At 41.5% G+C, this 21,379-nt stretch overlaps 1 protein-coding gene across 2 annotated transcripts in view; it reads left to right on the top strand.

Moving 5' to 3' along the window:
* Positions 1-1,593: 1,593 nt before the first annotated feature.
* LOC139754079 (very long chain fatty acid elongase AAEL008004-like) overlaps positions 1,594-21,379 on the top strand; it is a 24,153-nt gene continuing 4,367 nt past the window's right edge. Inside the window, exons 1-9 of one of the 2 annotated variants that reach the window (XM_071671128.1) lie at positions 1,594-1,784; positions 18,302-18,397; positions 18,539-18,834; positions 19,248-19,328; positions 19,778-19,834; positions 20,023-20,128; positions 20,277-20,449; positions 20,690-20,815; positions 21,241-21,379. The exon at positions 21,241-21,379 is cut by the window's right edge and continues 4,367 nt beyond it. In XM_071671128.1, the coding sequence (XP_071527229.1) occupies positions 18,343-18,397; positions 18,539-18,834; positions 19,248-19,328; positions 19,778-19,834; positions 20,023-20,128; positions 20,277-20,449; positions 20,690-20,815; positions 21,241-21,379 (1,033 nt within the window). In that variant the 5' untranslated portion in view covers positions 1,594-1,784; positions 18,302-18,342. Of the gene's footprint in view, positions 1,785-15,979; positions 16,400-18,301; positions 18,398-18,538; positions 18,835-19,247; positions 19,329-19,777; positions 19,835-20,022; positions 20,129-20,276; positions 20,450-20,689; positions 20,816-21,240 lie in introns of those variants that run through there. The other variant, XM_071671129.1, reaches the window with a different exon arrangement.

Raw genomic sequence — 21,379 nt, forward strand, 5'->3', positions numbered from 1 at the left:
TGAAACACGAAAAGTTCCCAAGTGCACTTTCGCGTAATAATCACATCATCAGGGGAGACACAAAAGAGAAATATAGCAGTCAGTTGATATATATCGAAGAGACGAAGCTAGGACGCCATTTGGTAAACATGTGATTGTTCAAAACATATTTCGTGTGTCATTTTCCCCGTGGACTCATAGGAATATATATATATATATATATATATATATATATATATATATATATATATATATATATATATATATATATATATATATATATATATATAACATTTATTTGATAATGCAGGAGTTGCATTCGAGACACAAGAACACCGAATTCGATTATGTGTTTGCTTCATTTAGAGTCGAATACTGAGGCCTGAATTTCGTGAGGAACGTTCTCAGTTGGGATCTGAGCTCTGGTTTGATGTATTCTATTGTGTCATGTCTCAAACCCTGAGAAGGGGTGGCATACGTAAGTCTATCAAATGTATTCCGTCAACGGCTGCTTCCTGCGACCAAAAAATGAAAAATAGAAGATAAATGTCCCGTTAATTTTTCAGTAACAATTGCAAAACGAAGAGTTTAATATAAAGAAAAAAAAATCTCTCGTAACGTAAGCCAGAGAATCAAATTTGAAGATATTTTTTCTCCATACAAACTAAAACACGGTTACTGATATAGCGTAAGAGCTGGGTATAGAGTGAGATCACGTATGGTTCAGTTGTCGATTCTCATATTGGTGATTATCATTTGACGATGACGAAGGTCTTTTGATAACCCTCAGACGTATTGATAAGCCTAAAGCCCAAATAGCTATCCAACCAAATCACCCGGTCCAAGTTGTTCCCTCCATTTCGCAAAACGTAGAACATGGAATATATATATATGTCGTAGAAGGCGACTAAAAGGGGAGGGAGCGTGGGGCTGGAAATCTTCCCCTCTCGTTTTTTTTTTTTTTTTAATTTTCCAAAAGAAGGAACAGAGAAAGAGGCCAGGTGAGGATATTCCCTCAAAGGCCCAGTCCTCTGTTCTTAACGCTACCTCGCTAACGCGGGAAATGGCAAATAGTTTGAAAGAACGAATATATATATATACATATACATATATATATATATATATATATATATATATATATATATATATATATATATACTTTTGATCTCTCTGCTTAATGGAGACATATATAAAAGACCACTTTCTCTTTACCTTAACTTTATCTCTGGGTTTTCCAAAGAGACTTTTGGTCACTGTCGAGGCATTTCACTTTCACACGTCATCATGTCTTGTCTGTCTCTGTCCCTCCCTTCATATTAAGAATGCAGATCATATTCTCATGAAAGCACTTCTCCTTCATCTCCATCTGACATATGCTCGGTGATCATATCTCTTCCTCAGCAAGAATCGCCACCTCACTGGAGAAAGAGAGGGAGAAAGGGTTTCGCCCCCTCACAAGACCCGCCCCAACTCCGTCCACTGCTTCCCCGCCCTTAACGCACGCTAGCCACGCCCAGAGACCCACCGGAGCTCCTCCCACCCCGTAGCTCCACGGGAGCTCCTCCCCGCTCGGTCGTAAGAACCGTCCCACCTTTTACTTGGTCGCTACGAAACATGGTCTTCGGCTCATTTACTCTGTGGCGTTATCAGCTGGAGAGTGTGTGTATGTGTGTGTGTATGTGTGCCTGTTTCTCTGTGCGCAGCGATAGCAGCAGCAGCAGCAGCAGCGGCGGCGGCAGGAACAGCACCAGCAGCTGCAGTAGTATCGCTGTTAGCAGCAACATTAACGCAGAAGTCTCTTGGTGGTAAGTTGGACGAATGGTTCCCGAAGGGGACCTCTACTTGCTGCCCAGTTTTGTGCTCGGCGAAAGGAATCAGATTCTGAGAATGACGCTGTAGAGCCGAGTCTCCCGATGTGTCGCAAGGCAATTGACTTTACGAAGTGAAAAATTCGTTTAAAATAACGTTGATGTGAAAAGAGTGTGTTTACTGCTGTTGTGGAATGTGTGGTGTGTTATGGGTTACGTCTGGAAGTGAGGGGCTGTCTCATACCTGGTGCATATTGCCTCCTCATACCTGGTATTAGGAAGTATGTGGTGCCTCCTGATACATGGTATTAGGAAGTATGTGGATCCTCCTCATACATGGTATTAGGAAGTATGTGGTGCCTCCTCATACATGGTATTAGGAAATATGTGGTACCTCCTCATACATGGTATTAGGAAATATGTGGTGCCTCCTCATACATGGTATTAGGAAGTATGTGGTTCCTCCTCATACATGGTATTAGGAAGTATGTGGTGCCTCCTCATACCTGGCATCAAGGAGTGTGACGTGAATCATATGTTGTGATAACTCATACCTTATATCAAGAGCAAGTGACACTAACACCCTGAATCAGGAAGTATGTAGTTCCTTCAACTTGTAACACAAGAAGGTGTTGTTTCAAGTCATTTCAAAGACTACGTTATTCGAGATCCCAACAGCTACCAGGACCCAAGGTTCCAACACCTTCCAGAGCCAAAGATCCTACCACCTTCCAGGACCAGATCGAGCTTAAGCTCAGCTGCCAAGGTTCATTTTAAACTGTTTTTTCTTTGCACTCGGACCCAGTTTACTTCAGGTTCCATCAGGTTATGGAGCGCACCATGTTCCAGGGACCATCTTACTCCAGGGCCTCTTCCGGAGGTCTTCACATTCAAGAGCACCATCTTAACGCGGAGTGTACCATACTCTAGTTCCTCCCTCGCTCCAAGACACATTGAATTCTCAAAGCCAACGTTGTGTCAAACGCTAGCTTGTTCCTTGATCCTCCTCAGCCCACAGGCCACAATATCTTCTTCTTCTTCTTCTTCTTCTTCTTCTTCTTCTTCTTCTTCTTGCTCTACGGAAAATAGAGTTCCAAAGTCAGGAATATTCCATGTTCCAACTACGCTTTCAGTGCGCTACTGCTTCCACCATTCGTATGAAAGGGCTGAATCGAAGTCATCACGTAATGATTAAAATATCAATTTAAAAGAATCGTTGGCGGAGTTGGCGATCGCCCAACGTATAATACACACAAGAAACAGACAGATAGACAGACAGACAGACGACACCCAGCCGCATAGAAGCCATTATGATGGACGATGAATAGAAAACGTCGTACATGTTCAAAAGACAGAGGCTTTTCCTTCAAGAGGAACTGCATACAACAATCTTTCTCGCCTTGTCAGTGGCGCGAATTGTTACCACAAGTGATTCTTATCATTTTCTACCATCAGTGATTCATAATAAGTTACAATATCGCAAAATGAGCGTCTCGTCTCACACGCGGATTGTTACCACTCGTGATTCTTATCATTTCCTACCCTCAGTGATTCATAATAAGTTACAATATAGCAAAAATGAGCGTCTCGTCTCACACGAGACTTGATGGCAAAGCTTTCAAGCCACAGAAACGAGACCTGATGAAGGTTGTCAGTCATCTTGTTATCTTCCGTCCACTGGCTCCGTTAAGGCTTTGACAACAGATCGCGACGGTAAGGTATGTGCAACATTGAGGTCGCCCGTGTCACCTCGAAGCACAAGCAGTTCGAAGTCGCGGAAGCGAGAAACGTTAGTTCCTTTTGCCCAAGAGGTAATCTTTGCCAAGTTTTCTGATCATGATAGACCAATCGCACATCACCAGAGATGATAACGTACTGGCCGCAGGCGATAACAAAGAAAAATGTTTATTATCTTAGTCAGGTTTGGTCTCTTAATGGCTGTAGGTTATAGCTGGACGAACTCTGAAACATGAATGAAAAAAAATGTTTCGTAAATAATGGCGGACGTACATAAAGGGACACAAATCCTGCTGGAGAAACGAGTACAAAAACCCAGTATCGCGGGAGGATGTGAAATTGTGAAACCTTTACCAAAAGGAGTCTTGTACCTTATTCATAGACTTATTCATACATATATTTTTTTGGGAGGGTTCGTAAACTTTTATTCAATAAGAAAAACTATGATCAGCTTCAGTGAGTTTTGTTTTTGTCCCGGAACGTAAAAGATAAAAGAAAATAATGAGAAAAAATATATGCCCTTAATGGAAGGACGTGCAAAAACATATCCGGGATTCAAACTGTAAGCAGACACCGAACAATACGTACCTCCGCCCCTCACAGCTGTTCTGTTGCCACGACCCACCTCAGCCAGTGTATGGCTTTGGCTGCTGTATTGTATGTACTACATTCAATATTAGATTTTCTTATTTCAATTCCCCACGTTAAAAGACTTTTAATGAAAATGCATTTCTTACTTCATAGAAAAAGATAGTGTACAAAGGAGAACAAGGAAGAAACAAATGTTTTAAAAATTTAACGGTTGATGTGATTGGTCCGTCAGGACACAATAACAAGTTTATGGGTCTTGTTGCGCGGTACTTACTCTTTTCATTGGTCAGAATATTACTATCAGTTCTTCTGCTACGAAGATTTTTCGCTTGTGTGTTTCGTCCAGCAACTTTAAACTAGAACGAAAAACAAATGTTGATCATCAAAGACTGGTTTGCTTTGACGTATTCATACATTTCTGATTGTTCACTTTCGTTATCCCACATAATGTTCTATTTCTGGCTCAAAAATACGTCACCATTTCTCGATTTTAATGTTTAATGTATCAATCATTTGCCATTGTTTAAAGTTCCTAAAATGAAGTCACATTATCTTCTGTATTCACCTTTGACCTTCAGTCACTTTGGGACACAACGATTCCAAAAGAATTCTTATTAAGAATTTCTAGGATTACATCTTAAGACAAATAAATTTCGTGGATGAGCTTAGATCATACAGGAATAACCAAGACACAGGAAGGGAGAGAGAGAGTCCTGCCTGACCTCCACGATGCAAGTGGCAGAGAGATTTCCATAAAATTTCACTCAAGGTAAGTCTTTAAGTCCCCCCTCACAATGTGGTGAAAGGCGTCCTTTTTCTTTTTTTCCTCTTTTTTTTTTTTTTCAACACACGACAGGAACCGTTTTTTGCTACCCAGTCAATTTCAGCACCATATAATTTCAGTGCTTTCACGATTAAGTCTACGGCTTACGGATCGTTATATTAGACGAAGGCTTTGGCCATCCATAGAGCTGCAGGTTCTTAACAAAGAAATCATCTCCAATGCAGTTGCTCAACTTTCACTCGTAATCGCGAATCTCGCGCAAACATTTACCTTACACTGTTACCTGACGAACCTAACCTTAAAGGGCATTGCACACATACGTTCCCGCTGAAGATAATATGGCTATTTCATCTTCAGGTAGCGATCCTGTAAACCCCGTGGTTTTGAGTATTTGCGAGGTGGTAAACTGAAATCTAACCTGTGTGGGGTTAAGGGGAGTTTAGGTGTTTTTTCTTTTTCTTTTTTTGCGTGACTGATAAACTGCTGATGTATGTTTAAGGGGAACTAGTGTAAATTAGCGTAAGTTCTGTAAACACTGCCCAAGTTAAGTATCCTGTAGAGATAAATGTGACCTCTGAAAGCAATGAAACATTCATTGATCTCAAGAATACGACTCGAGCTCGACGGGTATGATACTCAAGTACGACAGTTTGACCCCTGGGTATGATACCAGGTTTGATCTTTGATCACACCCTTCAGGGCAGGTCAAGCACCGTTGTTCTCGCTGGTCGTTACCAAGGTCGTCCAGTTGTGCTCCTGGCCCGTGCCTCGTCATCAAGAAGGTAAAGCATGATTTGTCTGCACAATCAAAACAATGTTTTGATTGAAAATAATCATCCATTAATTCACCTGTTTATCAACGTTCACACGCGTTGAATAACATTAGAAATCTTGTATTCAGTGGAAAGACCACGCCTATGAATGTTGACAAGCAACATTCATGAACTGGTGTTCGTCAGTGACGCTTTGGGTCTGCGAGTTCACAAAATCTGGTTCGTGAATGATTCTCTTTTTGTAACACTTGATCTTCATGCGGGCAGTTTCACCTGACCTTGACTTTCAAATGAGTCTGGTAAGTCGACTTTCAGCTTATCTGAATGTAGGATACGTCGACTGTGAGCGTTCATCAAAGCTATGTAATCTCACGTTTTTAATCAAAAATATTAACTAGTTCGAAAACGTGAATCTCCTTCAGGAGCTCAAGATAATATGAGTAAATTCACAAATTCTCACATTTCATATGTAACACCTGGTTACTGGTTCGATTATATGTAGTATATACCTTAGTGGCCAGGATCATTCAGAATGTCAGCGTAAAACTGCATCGACCATCTTCTACCACCGCTGAAGACAATTCGAAAACCACAATGAACCCTGCTTCATACGTGACCCACTTATCTTGAGGATGTTGACTCACTTACTGGAAACATACTGCTCATACAAGATGGTTGTTATGAGATAAAAAAAAAAGTTAGTTTAGTTTTCCATCTCTCTCTCTCTCTCTCTCTCTCTCTCTCTCTCTCTCTCTCTCTCTCTCTTTCCCGACGCGATGGGGGTGACGTTGAACGAACCTACGAACCTCGAACGATTTCGCCGGGGAGCGAGTGTCGTCGACTCTCCATTCGCCTCATGACCCACCCAACCATGTATGTGTGTGTGTGTGTGTGTGTGTGTGTGTGTGTGTGTCCTGATCCCTTGCTGTTTCTCCCTAATGTACTTCTATATAGAATGTAATACTGAAGTCATCCTTTCCCTTAGTATTAAAGGATTATGAAATCGTCGTCTGAGCAAAGGAAAGTATCAAACATTTGTTCAATATTCCGACGCTTCCTTTTTAAGATTCTGCTTGTCAGTATGCAAACACATTGATGTAGACAGCGGTTTGCCAGAATTTCCCCCCCCCCCGCAGCTTCAACGTTCTCTGAGTAGATCATCGATATATTATTGTCCAAACACATGCACCAGATCGTGGTAGGCCGGTCGTTTGGTATGTCTGCTACAGGATTATTGACGGCAAGGGTCATTCATGCCAGTAAACATTATCTTGGGTTAAGATTTTCCCAAGACCAAACCTGGCACAAGCTGGTGTCAATGACAGTCCGTTCTTAGGTGTACCATTACTGACACAGGTCAAGAAGGTGTTGATGTTCACGAGGTGGCATTACTGGCACACGTAGGGCCAAGTGAGACTCAGGGAGGTTGGGTTCTTTTAGAGAGAGGATATGTGTGTGTTATATACCATGTAAGTGTTGTGTATGATGTATAGTTATATATGTTGTGTATGATGTATGTGTTTTGTGTGATGTATGTGTTGTGCATGATGTATAGTAGTATGTATTGTGTATGATGTATGTGTTTTGTGTGATGTATGTGTTGTGTATGATGTATGTATTGTGTATGATGTATGTGTTTTGTGTGATGTATGTGTCGTGTATGATGTATGTGTCGTGTATGATGTACGTGTTGTGTATGATGTATGGGTTGTGTATGATGTATAGGTTGTGTATGATGTATGTACAGGTGTTCAAGATAATTCTAAAGACCATACACGTTCTCAATACCCGTATGGAGGTAACAGTATGATCTTGATTAATGGATAGTGGAATTGGTTTCGGGAATTGAAGGTTTCGAGAGATGGTTGGAGGGTTGTAAGGGTTGCGGTGCACAAGAGAAAGTCATATGTAGTAAGATAATAATGGTCTAAGGGTTCAACCCCATACCCACTGATGTCAGTCGGTGTCTGATGTGATTACACAACGAATGGTAGTGAAAGAAAAAGGAAAAAAGAAAGTCCAAGATATGGCATGAATCCATGTGGTTGTGAAGGTAAAATTGTATATATGTTACGTGAAATGTGTCTGTTACGACTATCTTTTCCGTAAATTTCTGAAAAGAGGGATTTACACGCTATGCCATGATTATATCAGATTGGAATAAACAAAACCGAGAAATAGAGACTTCGATACGAAACTTAAATCTTTGGAAGAGAAATGTGTACGTAAGGACACGAGTGATGATTATGGCCATGAGCCATTCACTTGTGTGTTTCAAATGGCAATATATGCATTATAAACGTGTATGATAGGGGCCACAATGAAATGAGAGTGTGTATGGTCTTAGAATTATCTTTAATATCTGAAGCTGTTCAATAAACGTGATTTCCGCGGTTTGTTTATACCTTGAGGTTGATGGCCTTACTGATCCTAGCGAGCGAGAGACCTGACGCCCAAAATAGCCAACGAACCAAATGAGGATCTTGGTGAAGGGAATCGGCCAACAATCCTCCACCCTCATGGCTACTCTCGCCTACGACATCTTGTTGTTTTCACTTTCTCTATACGCCAGGAGTAAACAAAAAGGCAAGATGCCACTCTCAGTGATCGGAGGAGATGGCTCGCCCCTGGAGCGCCTGACTGAGGTGAGGCGAGAGAAAAAGCGATGTGTTGCTATGCAGGCGGATGGGCAGGTCTGCAGGCGTATGTAAGAGCGCTGGTATGTAAGAGCCTCGCTTGCCGCTGGAGACAACGGTATATGACAACGATTCTGCTTTCCACGTGAAGTTAATGGCCACATCGAGAACAACCTTACGCTCCATCGCTTCCAGCAATACCCCACGTTGTCATCCGTAAACATTAACGTTGGCTTGGTCTAAATTGCAGTCTCTATAGGCAAATTTGATCGGTCGTCACCCACTGGGATTACTGATCACACGACACAGGAGATCAAGGGCAATGACTTAACTCCTCAGGCATGAAAAGAATCATCTATAAGTCTAAGTGACTAACGTGGCAGTGTGGATGTGAGCCTCGGACAGACGATGGCCATCACCAGGGCCAACGTCTGGTGACAGAAGACTCCTCCTCCTCCACCATCGATGTGGAGTCAGGAAGTCATCGACGGCGTCATGGTACACTCGAACAGCTCCCGAGCCAGCAACAACACAGAGGAGAGAGAGAGAGAGAGAGAGAGAGAGAGAGAGAGAGAGAGAGAGAGAGAGAGAGAGAGAGAGAGAGAGAGAGAGAGAGCCAACGTTACAACTCCTTGATACATGTGCAGCGAGTGACTTCAAGAGCCGATACGGACGACCCTGTCATCGAAGTGGCTATACGCCGATATACGTCTCCCTCCTCCCTCCCTCCCCTAGGCAGCATTGCATCTCGGACTTCATAGCTACATGTGCAAGGAGAGGCACTACACACACACACACACACACACACACACACACACACACACACACACACACACACACTGGAACTCTGCAAGCCTCCTGCTCTACCACGGACGTTGTAGAATGAATGCACATTGTTTAACGATGATTAATTCAGAGGAGGAGGCCGTCACATGTGACAGATGGGAGAAATTCTTCCTTAATCACCTTACATGTAATCTCCATTGTATCCAGCAATATCCCTCAACACAATTTACACACACGAAATACATATATTTCTTTTTTCTGACTGACTGACTACCCTACAATAGTCGATAGCCATATAAACTTGGAGATAATATGACCTCCCTCATAGGTCACTGGTCGCTAAACCCAACAAACTACCAGAGAGAACACTAAGATGAGCCAAGTGATCGTAACTGGAGAGGTGAAAGTGAGCCTCTTGTGAACACAATGACCCCTACCAAACCTAGGTCTGGCAACCCTAAAAAATCTACGAAGACAGATGGCTGCGCAAAGCGTATGCAAAACGAATCAATCATATAAACAACAGTAATCAAATCTCTGTTTTCGTGTTTGAAATGATTAACGTAAGTATCAAGATCTTGTTGATGATTATTTGCTTATAAACAATGTCGAATAACACAGGAAAAATTATATTACAAAAGAGGTATTCTATGTTCTCTCTTTATCTTCTGTAAACGATTTAAATGTTGCAGGTCTGAAATGATGCAAGAAATGAAATTCAGCTGATAAAGGCATATATATATATATATATATATATATATATATATATATATATATATATATATATATATATATATATATATATACACACACACACACACACACAATAACCTTCAATAGCAAGGATTCGAACCTCGTACACTGACCGCTTGGCTGGGTACCCCATGCTATGAGGTTTGGTCATTGTACCCAGTTACCATGCCAAGGTTCGAGTCCTTGCCGTTGGAGGCCATTATGTCCATGAATGAAGTGAAGATGAATCATATGACACTTCACCTCACCTGTCTGGGTGATGATGAATCATATGACACTTCACCTCACCTGTCTGGGTGATGATGAATGGAAGGCATGGGAAAGACGTGAGATTATCTGAGGAGAAGATAAATAGATGTGAATAAGAGAGTGAAGACATCGAGTCTGGCAATACTATGTAAAAGTAGGAGAAAGTATAATGTACCGAATGTGTGTGTCTTAGCAAAGGGCAACCTTTGGACCCTATTGCCCCTTCGCACAGGCTCCCTGGAGTTTGTGTCTGGGTCGACCACCATTCATGTGTGAATGTAACACATCTAAACAGAACTTTCACATATGACTTACCGTGTACACATGCGCACACAAGAGTTATATTACCATCATAATCACATATTCCCCATCCCCCTATCAGCGTTACATATCATCACCACCATCACATATCGTCGTCACATCTCACCACATACCACCGTCACATGCCATCACCCCTACCACCACACATCGTTACCACCATCCTCAACATAACACCACAGTCACATGACGTCTCCTCCTCCTCCACCACCAGAAGTATGTTGGACTATCATCAGTACATCTTTATTTTTCGTGGTCGGGCAGGTCTTTATGGTGGCTCGTGTCTAGATACTTTCACTCGCTCCCCTGTGTGGCAGGGTATCTTGATCGGTATCAGCCGTGGTCACGACGCTGGTTTGGGTCTGCACCTGCTCGTGGATGGTAGCGAATAAGACCGGACACTTAATGCCTAACCGTGGCAACGCCACTACGTTGTGGTGTCATCACTTAAAAGTAGATACCAACCTATTACTCATTCGTCCATTGATGCCCCCAGCTCACCAGATCATGACGCGCCAACAGAGCATCGATCTCGGCTCATATTTCACAACGACGATCTCTTCCTCCGAGACAAAAACTACTCCCACGGTTCAGAACTCTCCAACACCACGGGACATTCCTCCCCCACACCTCTTCAAGCCCTGCTCACATCCCAGTCAGATCTTCCCACACTCAACAGTGCTCTCACAACACCATGAAAAAAGTTGTCCCCACAGCACTGCGCGCTTCGCCAGTTTCGACAGTGAGTTCTTTTCATTTCCTCACTAAACTTCTGCAGCGCTATTTGCGCCACACCAAGCTCTGGCCACGCAGTAATAAACTCCTCCTATATCACAAAAATCTCCTCCCATATCATAATAAGTTCCTGCCATATCATGATAAGCTCTTCCCATGTCAAAGTAAGTTCCTCCCAAACCGCAATGCGCTCCTCCCATGTCGTAACAAGCTCTTCCCACACCGAAAGAAGTTCTTTTCATGCAGTCAGAAGCAAAACACTGGCAGGAACCCCTTCATCACGGAAATAGCTTTCCTCCTCCTCCTCTGCATCACGATTTTCTTCCGCAACAAGTAAGCTCCTCCGATGTGAAAATAAGCTACCATCTTCCGCTCCATAAGAAGCTCCTTGTACATTAAGCGCTTCTCCCATAGCACAAGAGGCTTGGCTTCCTCTTGGAGCACAATTAGCTCTTTCCAAATGACTATCGTTCCTTCCCACGCCATAATAAGCTCCTCTCCAGAGATGTACATAGTATTGGCTCCGCTGAGCCTCACCCACGGCCAGAACAAACAAAAGAAAGTCGGAGTCGAGGATGGATCGGTTGACAACTCCTCCTTGTCTGCTTATAATCAAGTCACCAGAAAGATTCATCGTAGGCGAGGGATTTCGTCTCACATCTTGTAGCGCCTTATACAGAGAGACAGTGTATGTGGTCTGATAGATACCTCTGACGCCTCCCAAAGCTTTCAGTCTCATATAACTCGATTGTAACTGTTCAAATGACATGGCAAGTCCATAGGTCTGAAGCCAATCTAAACGAACTGCACAACCATCCCAGCTGGTATTGTGTATCAAATTCTGTTCAAAACAGGACTTCAAAATCAATGTTTTATCTGGTACTGTTATGCATCTCGTGTTCATTCTTGACCTCAGTGGATATCCAACAGATGGATGGTGGTTGAAAAATAGGAAGATGTTTGATAAAGATGCCAATGAAACATGTAACAAAAAAGTAGATTTCTAATGCATTACAAGTAAAAAAAAGTTGTTGTTTCATATCTGTTATGACGTAGTCAATTGCACACAGAAAAAAATGTTTTTTTTTTTTAGGTGTGCAAGAAATAAATGAACATTTGATAACACACGGGAAAGTACTTCTCAAAACACAAACACAAAAAAAGAAAGGACAGATCAAAAGTTAACCCGAAAAGAAACCTGTGCATAACTTCCCAGGGAACTACTTTCTCTCTCTCTCTCTCTCTCTCTCTCTCTCTCTCTCTCTCTCTCTCTCTCTCTCTCTCTCTTTACGGTAGAAACTAACAAATATATACTTGGCCGTCTTCCAGCGCCTTTTACTCCTGAGGTAATAAATTGACCACGTCAAATCATCAATAAAGATCATTTATTTCTTTTTACATTTTCATTTTATTTTGCTTATGGTGGACTTTGATGACTCAAACACCTAACATGATCGTGGTACTTGACGGTAATATCAGCCATCATACCTGGCTAACACCATCACTGGGGGAGAGAATGAAGAGTAGGTTCAATAAAAGTCGTTGGGATTGAATGTAAATGTAGTCCTGTTTCCAAAGAGGAGACACACTCTCCTAGTCTGTATAACTTTTCGCATTTCATTCTTACATTTACTTATATTTTTCTTATATATATATATATATATATATATATATATATATATATATATATATATATATATATACTTTATATATATATATATTCATACTTAATATTCATTGAGAGTGTCTTGATCCACAGAGCAATCACATATGTCTCCCATGATTGCTGCTATCGAATGTACCATGAAGATACTATGTTTAATTATTTCTAGACACACGCATAAGAGAAAGCCAACCCTCCCGCGCTGCCAAACACGAAAGTCTTGAAGGAAAAAAATAAAAGTCGGAGAGGACTGAGTTTGCCTTCCATCATGTAAGGTACGACTTTGGAAAGTTGACAGGCTAATACACGAAGCCGCCACCCCTCAGCACCACCACACTGGTTCGTTATCTCCCGGTGAAGCACCGGAAAAGGGTGGGGAGGGGATAGAACTTGGTCCATAAAAGTTATCCCTCTTCTGGACGGGTGTAAGAAAGCTCTCGACGCGCGGGATGTTCACCGCCTCTCAGGAGAACACAGTAAAAGTTCCTAAAAGGCAACGCGGGAACTTTCCCCAACTTAGTGGTTTTCAACTAGGGGGAGCTGGAGGTCAATGGAAAACGTCAGCATATAAGAGAAATTAAGGAAATTGTGTACACATTATATATATATATATATATATATATATATATATATATATATATATATATATATATATATATATATATTGGAAAGGATCACAATTTTGCGCGTGATCAAGATATTCCTGAGTCCAATGATGTGATTATTACACGAAAGTGCACTTGGGAACTTTTCGTGTTTCATTTTCCCCGTGGACTCATAGGAATATATATATATATATATATATTTTTTTTTTCTTTTCTTTTAAACTATTCGCCATTTCCCGCGTTGGCGAGGTAGCATTAAGAACAGAGGACTGGGCCTTTGAGGGAATACCCTCACCTGGCCCAATTCTCTGTTCCTTCTTTTGGAAAATTAAAAAAAAAAACGAGAGGGGAGGATTTCCAGCCCCCGCTCCCTCCCCTTTTAGTCGCCTTCTACGACACGCAGGGAATACGTGGGAAGTATTCTTAATCCCCTATCCCCAGGGATAATATATATATATATATATATATATATATATATATATATATATATATATATATATATATCTTTTCTTTCTTCTTTCAAACTGTTCGCCATTTCCCGCATTAGCGAGGTAGCGTTAAGAACAGAGGACTGGGCCTTTGAGGGAATACCCTCACCTGGCCCAATTCTCTGTTCCTTCTTTTGGAAAATTAAAAAAAAAAAAAAAAAAAAAAAAAAAAAAACGAGAGGGGAGGATTTCCAGCCCCCCGCTCCCTCCCCTTTTAGTCGCCTTTTACGACACGCAGGGAATACGTGGGAAGTATTCTTTGTCCCCTATCCCCAGGGATATATATATATATATATATATATATATATATATATATATATATATATATATATATATATATATATGTATACATATATATATATATATATATATATATATTAGATAGATGTGTATGTACTACATATTCATTTTACCTTCTGAATTTTCAGCCACCTAAGTTCATATTCCATCAGAACAACGGCTCACAGGAATGTAGTGTGTAGTGTCTGCTGTGCCCAAACAGGTTGTGAGTAGTTGTACCCACAGACCGGACCAAAGGTTTAATGACCTCCCTACTATGGACGTGATGACTGTTTTCTAAGTGTATGTCTATCGTAAAAGTCCAATTAAGTAACAGATGTACAGCCAGTATCTTATAAGCAATAGATTATAATTGATCTCGTGCAGGATGCACAGGTGAATCACCTTGTGCCTCATGCTAATGCTTAGAAATGAAAAAAATGCTGTAGAAACAGTTGAAAGAATATGAAAAAGACTGAAGCATCAGGTCATCCGTAAAATCTCATTTTCACTGACCCCTGAGGTTAGAAAAAACACCATAATTCTGTTTCGCCAGCACCGAGGCGAAACACCATCTTGTGCACCATAGAAAACAGTCAGTTGAAGGGATAACTAATTAATTGTAGAAGTGTTGAGAGCGTTTTCTGAAGATTCTGATAATTTTGCAATGAAATTCACGGAATGAGGATATCGTTCTTACAAGAAACACAAGATGTGCAAAATCATGCAAGACAACGAACAATAGTCTTATTGTTTCATAAGAATGATGAGTTCCTTAGAAAGTTCTCACAGAAATATAAAATAGTATCCGAGGAAGAAATGCAAATTGCTCATGCGCTTTTAACGTCAAAAGCAAAACAGTAGGAAAAAAATATCTGCTTTAGATAAGTGTTCAGTGACATTGTATATACATTAGTGGATCTTTTATGGTTACTGAAAAATGAATGGTCTTTTAACTCGAGAGTTCAACTCCAAGCATAACAAAAGTTGCTGATATACACTGGTTTCATACATCTTTTTTTTTTCTTCTTTTCCTGATGATCGATTCTCCTGTTGCATCGTGACTGCTCTGCTTCAGAAGTCTGTGATGGTCGAATGTATAATCCGGTGATAAATTGATGATTTGTTGAATATCAACTTCTCCATTATCGCTTACGCTTTTCTACCGCGTATTATTACGTAATATTAGGATTTCTTTCATTGGAGAGAAGGATCTCGATACGAAGTACGCTTTCTCGTTTGAGTTCTGGTGTCACCCAGCAATCTGTCCAACATCATATTGAGCCATCATGTCACAACACCTCTCTCTCTCTCTCTCTCTCTCTCTCTCTCTCTCTCTCTCTCTCTCTCTCTCTCTCTCTCTCTCTCTCTCTCTCATGCCCACGGCGCCACCTCCGTATCGAAGACATGATCAGATTTTACTCATTTTCAATCCCGCTTTCACCGTCAGCAACAAATGAAAACCATCAGTCACATTTCTTGACCTGTGATCCCGTTCTTCCACTGGGTCTGGTTTATATATAGATGAGTACCTGGCCTAGGTTAAGGTATACGTGTAGTGAATATGATGCATCCATATATATATATATATATATATATATATATATATATATATATATATATATATATATATATATATATATATATTTATACTCAGAAAAGGTGGACTTTCTTACCTATATCTGAATTAGACATTATGAAAAACTTGCAATACAATACGTGTTGGCCAGTCTGACACAAAAAAACTGATGAAACGGGACATTAGCAGTATATTTTTTAGAATTATCTCACGGTAAAGATAGTAGACTGGAACAATTATCTTTCAACCGTATGGTAAACATAAGGAAATCCAAGCGCACAAATTTCCTAAATCTCCTCTCGTCTGTTTTCGACTGTTGGTGAAAGGCCGTTCCAAAAGCCTTTGAGCGAGTCCGGTACACTTCGCTCTGGACCGGTTTGGAGAGGTTGGCTTGGGACGAGCAGGTGAGTTCCAGCTGAGGGTAAGGAGTGGAAAGCTTGAAAGAGGAAAGACTAGACGAGAGCTTTGGAAGTCCTGATTATCAAAAACAGTCTGTAGTCTGCCGCCAGTGGTGATACAACGTTCGGTCGGGGAGTTACGTTCAGTAAGCCTTCTGGGAGACTTCTTCGCTCACTGCTTCGTCACCGACCCCGGCCACCCGCTACCTGTGTGTTTTATCCATATTCGCATTACCTGGTTCGTAAGTCCTCCACCGCATTCAACATATCGCATTGAATCGTTTGTGTGTTTGATATATATATATATATATAAACCATCGATATAATCTCCAGCTTCTGGCTAACGTGTGGTGACAAAGTGCGTGGAGAAAGGACACGCCTAGCACTCACTTGGACGTACGAAAGTTAACGGTTGATGTTTGAAGGTGGCGAACGACACGGCGAAGCGACGAAGGCTTAGGGCGTGACTGTGTTACTGATGAGGGACGGAGAGGAGGTATAAGCGAAGGAGGAATAATCTGTGCTCAAAACTGGATAGCCAGTATCATTCACGTAGGCTCATAATAACTGCAGGTCACACGCAGTGATTCTTCCTAGGCTGTGGAAGGCTACGGAGGAGGAGAATCTACTTCTTTTCTTTCTCTTCCTCTAAAACTCCTAAAGATAATGACATGGACGTCCCGAGTCAAACCCTTACCAAGTTTGACGTAAATCATCTCAAGAATGAAGGAATGTCAACTGTGTTATACCTCTCTTTCGGAAGATGGAAGACATGAGTACCTCCAGATGTTCTCTCTTGAAAACTATTATTCAAGGCAGATTACCCAACGAGCAGGTACAAGTACTTTGAAAAAAAAACTTGTTTACGGTATCATCTTTGCGGATCAATACTTTCTGGAGGTTATCGAAGACTTGTAACAATTTATATACATATTGATGCAGATTATGTTGTATTGAGTACAAGTATCACAACCAATGTACCATTAATAGGTCAGTCTGAATCATTGACCGACACAGTTTGGTGGGGTAAGATTGAAACTGAAAGTGGAAGATGAACCGAGTCAAACAACCTTCAACCTACTCCGGTAGCCTGTTTGTAAGAAGCTGATTGGTTGGTTATTTTGGCTTTAGGCCCTTCGACTGCGAAGGTCGCTCAGGCGATCAACTTAAAAGTTGTAACCACCAGTCGTTAACAACTACTTGAACACCTTCTTCAGATGTTCGAGTTTAAACTAACACCAATCACACTTTCACTGCACATAAGGTCCTCCAGAGTACGTTTGATGAATATGTAATTGCTATTTTTGTGTTACGATGAGAGAGTTTTACTCTAGTGTTGCCCCGTCTCTTAGCCTTGTATATATGTGCCGTATGAAATGTAGGTCCCATACATACATATGATTCAAGTCACGTACAAGAACATATACTACCTCCAAACACGTGCAAGACTCAAATATGTTTTTCTACGGTATCGCGCAACCATAATGGTTCACACACACACACACACACACACACACACACACACACACACACACACATCACCACAACATTCTTTTTTTACTGAAATTTACTAGAAAAACAAAAATCACTGTAAACAACTATCCCTTGAGGATTCCCTTTGTATATACTGAACATTTTTCATTATTTGACAAACGTGTGCTAGTGTGTTGGTTTCGAGTCTACATTATAAGGTTTTGAGTATCAGTATAACGATTCGTATGAACTAAACCACAGGGCTACGGAGGGGGTATTTTTTCTTCAGGGCTTTGGGATCAGGGTGTGGTTACCGGTGTTTATTACACCGGGGGATCAGGTTTTTATAAGACGAGAATAACTGTATCATACTGACCCACTGTCCAAATTCATACTTTGCCCTATGGTCATTTTTCGAACATTATATATACGTCATTCTTTCTCTTTTTCCATATATATATCATATCTTTTTGATCAGTTAGTTTTGAGTATACAGAGGAATCTTTTTCTCTTGGTCTGTTAGAGGTATTTAGCATTCATGTATAGCGGACTGACAAAAACCATATTTCTATATTTTTTTAACTTAACTAAATCATGTTGTCTAGAGGTAACCAACGTTAACTGATGAGGTTTAAGTATCAAAAACTGATTTCATCTTTAATCACAGGAGTTGAGAGGACCTCCGTCATAAGCCATAGCACCTCCACCATGAAACCATCAGACAAAACTACTACCAGCCGCCTTCCACCACATCCAGAGGAAGGTAGTTAATAACTACATCAATGTTAAATGAGTATGGGTCTAAAAGTTTTCTCTCATGAGTTCGCCGTTTTCCTTTTCATCAGAGACGGCACCTATGAGCACTAACTCAAGCAATTCTACTGAACTCATGCCTTTTCAACAGAAACACTCCAGAAGTTAAGGTCGATCGGGAAATGGGCGACGCTGGTTACCATCCTCAGTTTCATGTATGGAGACCAGACAGTGGCTAGCCAGCTGCCTCCAGACCCCAGACAGGACTCGTGGCTCCTGATGCGCTCTCCTCTCTACACACTCTCCGTCACCCTCCTGTATGTGGCCGCTGTCACTTGGTGGGGGCCTCTCTATATGATGAACAGGAAACCCGTCACTGGCCTTAGGAATATCATGATGGCCTACAATGCTTTCCAGGTCGTATTCTCTGCATGGCTTTTCTACGAGGTAACTGTTGATCCTTTCCGTCATTTGTAGAAGTATGAGGTTGTAATTCAACGAAAGGTTATGGCGTATTTCGGTACTCATTTCTTTTATAAATGAAACATGGTCTTGACAGTATTAAGAAATGTAAGGTAAAATCTAAAGCTGTTGTATTTACTTGCAGCCTTCAGTCAGCTTCAGTCTTGGTGTGCCATCACAACCACAGTTATAACCCCGTATAATCACTCCATTTAGTGTCAGCGAGTCCAGGCACATCAGTAGCACCGTCCTTTTAAAACAACAACTGCTCCTCCTCCTTCACTATACTTCTTGCCTATACCTCTGTCATCCACGGCTCTGATATGAGTGTGTTCCAATAACAGATATTAGAATAAGATGTTCCAAAGCATTTGATTTAGTCTTCTTTTCTTTTCCAGGGGGGAATCAGCGGTTGGTTCACCACGTACAAGTTCGTGTGTCAGACTTGTGACTTCTCCAACAATCCACTAGCTATCAGGGTGAGTCCTAGAGGCATTGTAACATTCACCACTTAGTCACAACGTCCACGCGAAATCAATGTCCTTCACAGTGTCACTGAATTTGTACTGACAACAAAAATTATTGTTTTAGAGATTTTCCAGCGTCCTGGATTGCTGACAGTGGGTCTTCGGGTTAAGTGTTTACCCATAATTCTCCGTCAGCTATACCAGAGGATGAAGGAACCTGAAGCGAAATGAGCACAACACACTTGGCTCATTCGTTCTCTCCCTTCATCTTGGTAGATCAAGATTTACGAATTGCAAAACCGGCCTAATCATAACTTGATCTGGCTATTATGTCGACCATATTGGTTTATGCAGGAAGGAGTCATCTGTCTCTTTAACCTCCACGTATCCAGTTCATGCCATCCCTCTGAGAGTTAATCTTATTCATCTTTGTTGACTCTGGCTACACTTCTTTTCCACAGATGATGCACGGAGCTTACTGGTACTACGTCTCCAAGTTTGTGGACTTCATCGACACGGTCAGTAGACATTAATATATATAGTTCTGGAGTTCAGTAGACAACCTTAGCACATCTATCAGGTCGCTAGAGTCTATCTTCCCAAAGACTTGAGCCCTTATGATACAACATCCACACTGATGAAACTCAGATCTTGTGTTGTTTCATGTTGATTTACTTCTAAAGTCGGACACTTGTTTTTCCATCAGTTGTTCTTCGTGTTGCACAAGAAGTACGAGCACATCTCCCTCCTGCATGTTAGCCACCACGCCCTCATGCCCGTCAGTGTGTGGTACGGAGTCCGCTACCAACCAGGTGAGTGAGTGAAGGAGGGACAGGCAAAACTTCACGAGAATCACAATTTACGAATATCTCTTACAAGAGTAATTTCGCCTCGTTTTGCGGTTTGAGTTGAATGACAACTTTGACTCATCTCTTCCTCCTCCTCCTCCTCCTGCCGAAGGTGGCCACGGCACCCTGATGGGAGTTCTGAATGCCTTCGTCCACACGGTGATGTATACATACTACCTGCTGGCAGCCATGGGTCCCCGCGTCCGGCCATACCTCTGGTGGAAGAAGTACCTCACCAGCCTCCAGATGATCCAGTTTACCATCGTCTTCTTCCACGCTCTCTCGGTAAGATAATTTCGGGTCTTAGTGCCTAATATTCCAAGGATTTTTAAGAGCAGTCATGAGACATTTTAGGATGTGGGAGGTATTATAGTATCTTTGGGATATATCGTGACATCTAAGATATGTCAGACCACCTTTTGAGATATCGCAGGGCGTTGCCCTAAGTACATTAGGGAATCTTAGGGTATGAGGTAGAGAGAGAGAGAGGATGACGACCCGTACAGCAAATGACATGTTTTGCAGTTGGCGTTCGTCGAGTGCGAGGTGCCGCCAGTGCTGCTGCGATGGTTGTGTGGTGTGGCTGTCATGTTCTTCGTCCTCTTCTTCGACTTCTACATCAAGGCTTACAGGAAACAGGGAAAAACTCAGGTCAGATGCAAATTCACTTCTTAATTACCTTCTGAAAATACAAACGATGTTCTTTTGTTCCACTTGAAATGTTGTGGCCGATCTTACCTAAACTTAAATTCCAGAATCAGATTGTTGATGTCGGTTTGTCCTGTCGTCTCTGTGGTAGCCATTCACAGTTTTTTAACTAACAACGCCTTTGCTTCCCATTACAACTGAGACGTATTTCTTATACCAGTTCCATGTTGTCCTGGACATATTGCCTCGTATACTTATAGACGACATATTATAATTACACTGAGTATATGTTATGGGATATTCGTGGAAGCCGTGCAGCGATGCTTGGCCACCCTTTAGTGTCTATTATGTATTAGATTAATCTATGATCCGACTCGGAGTCATCAAACCTGACGAAGACAAATGAATGAATCGAATCCTCTTTTCAGGGAAAATCCAAAACAGACGGAGTCCAGCCTGATTTCGCCAGCGATGTGTCTGCTGGAGCTTCGAAAGACCTCCCTGGGAGTGTGAAGAAGGGATTTTTCAGCGTATTACCCAAGGGCGTCTGTTACATCCGCCAGACAT

This window comes from Panulirus ornatus, chromosome 16 (assembly GCF_036320965.1).
Source record: "Panulirus ornatus isolate Po-2019 chromosome 16, ASM3632096v1, whole genome shotgun sequence".
NCBI lineage: Eukaryota > Metazoa > Arthropoda > Malacostraca > Decapoda > Palinuridae > Panulirus > Panulirus ornatus.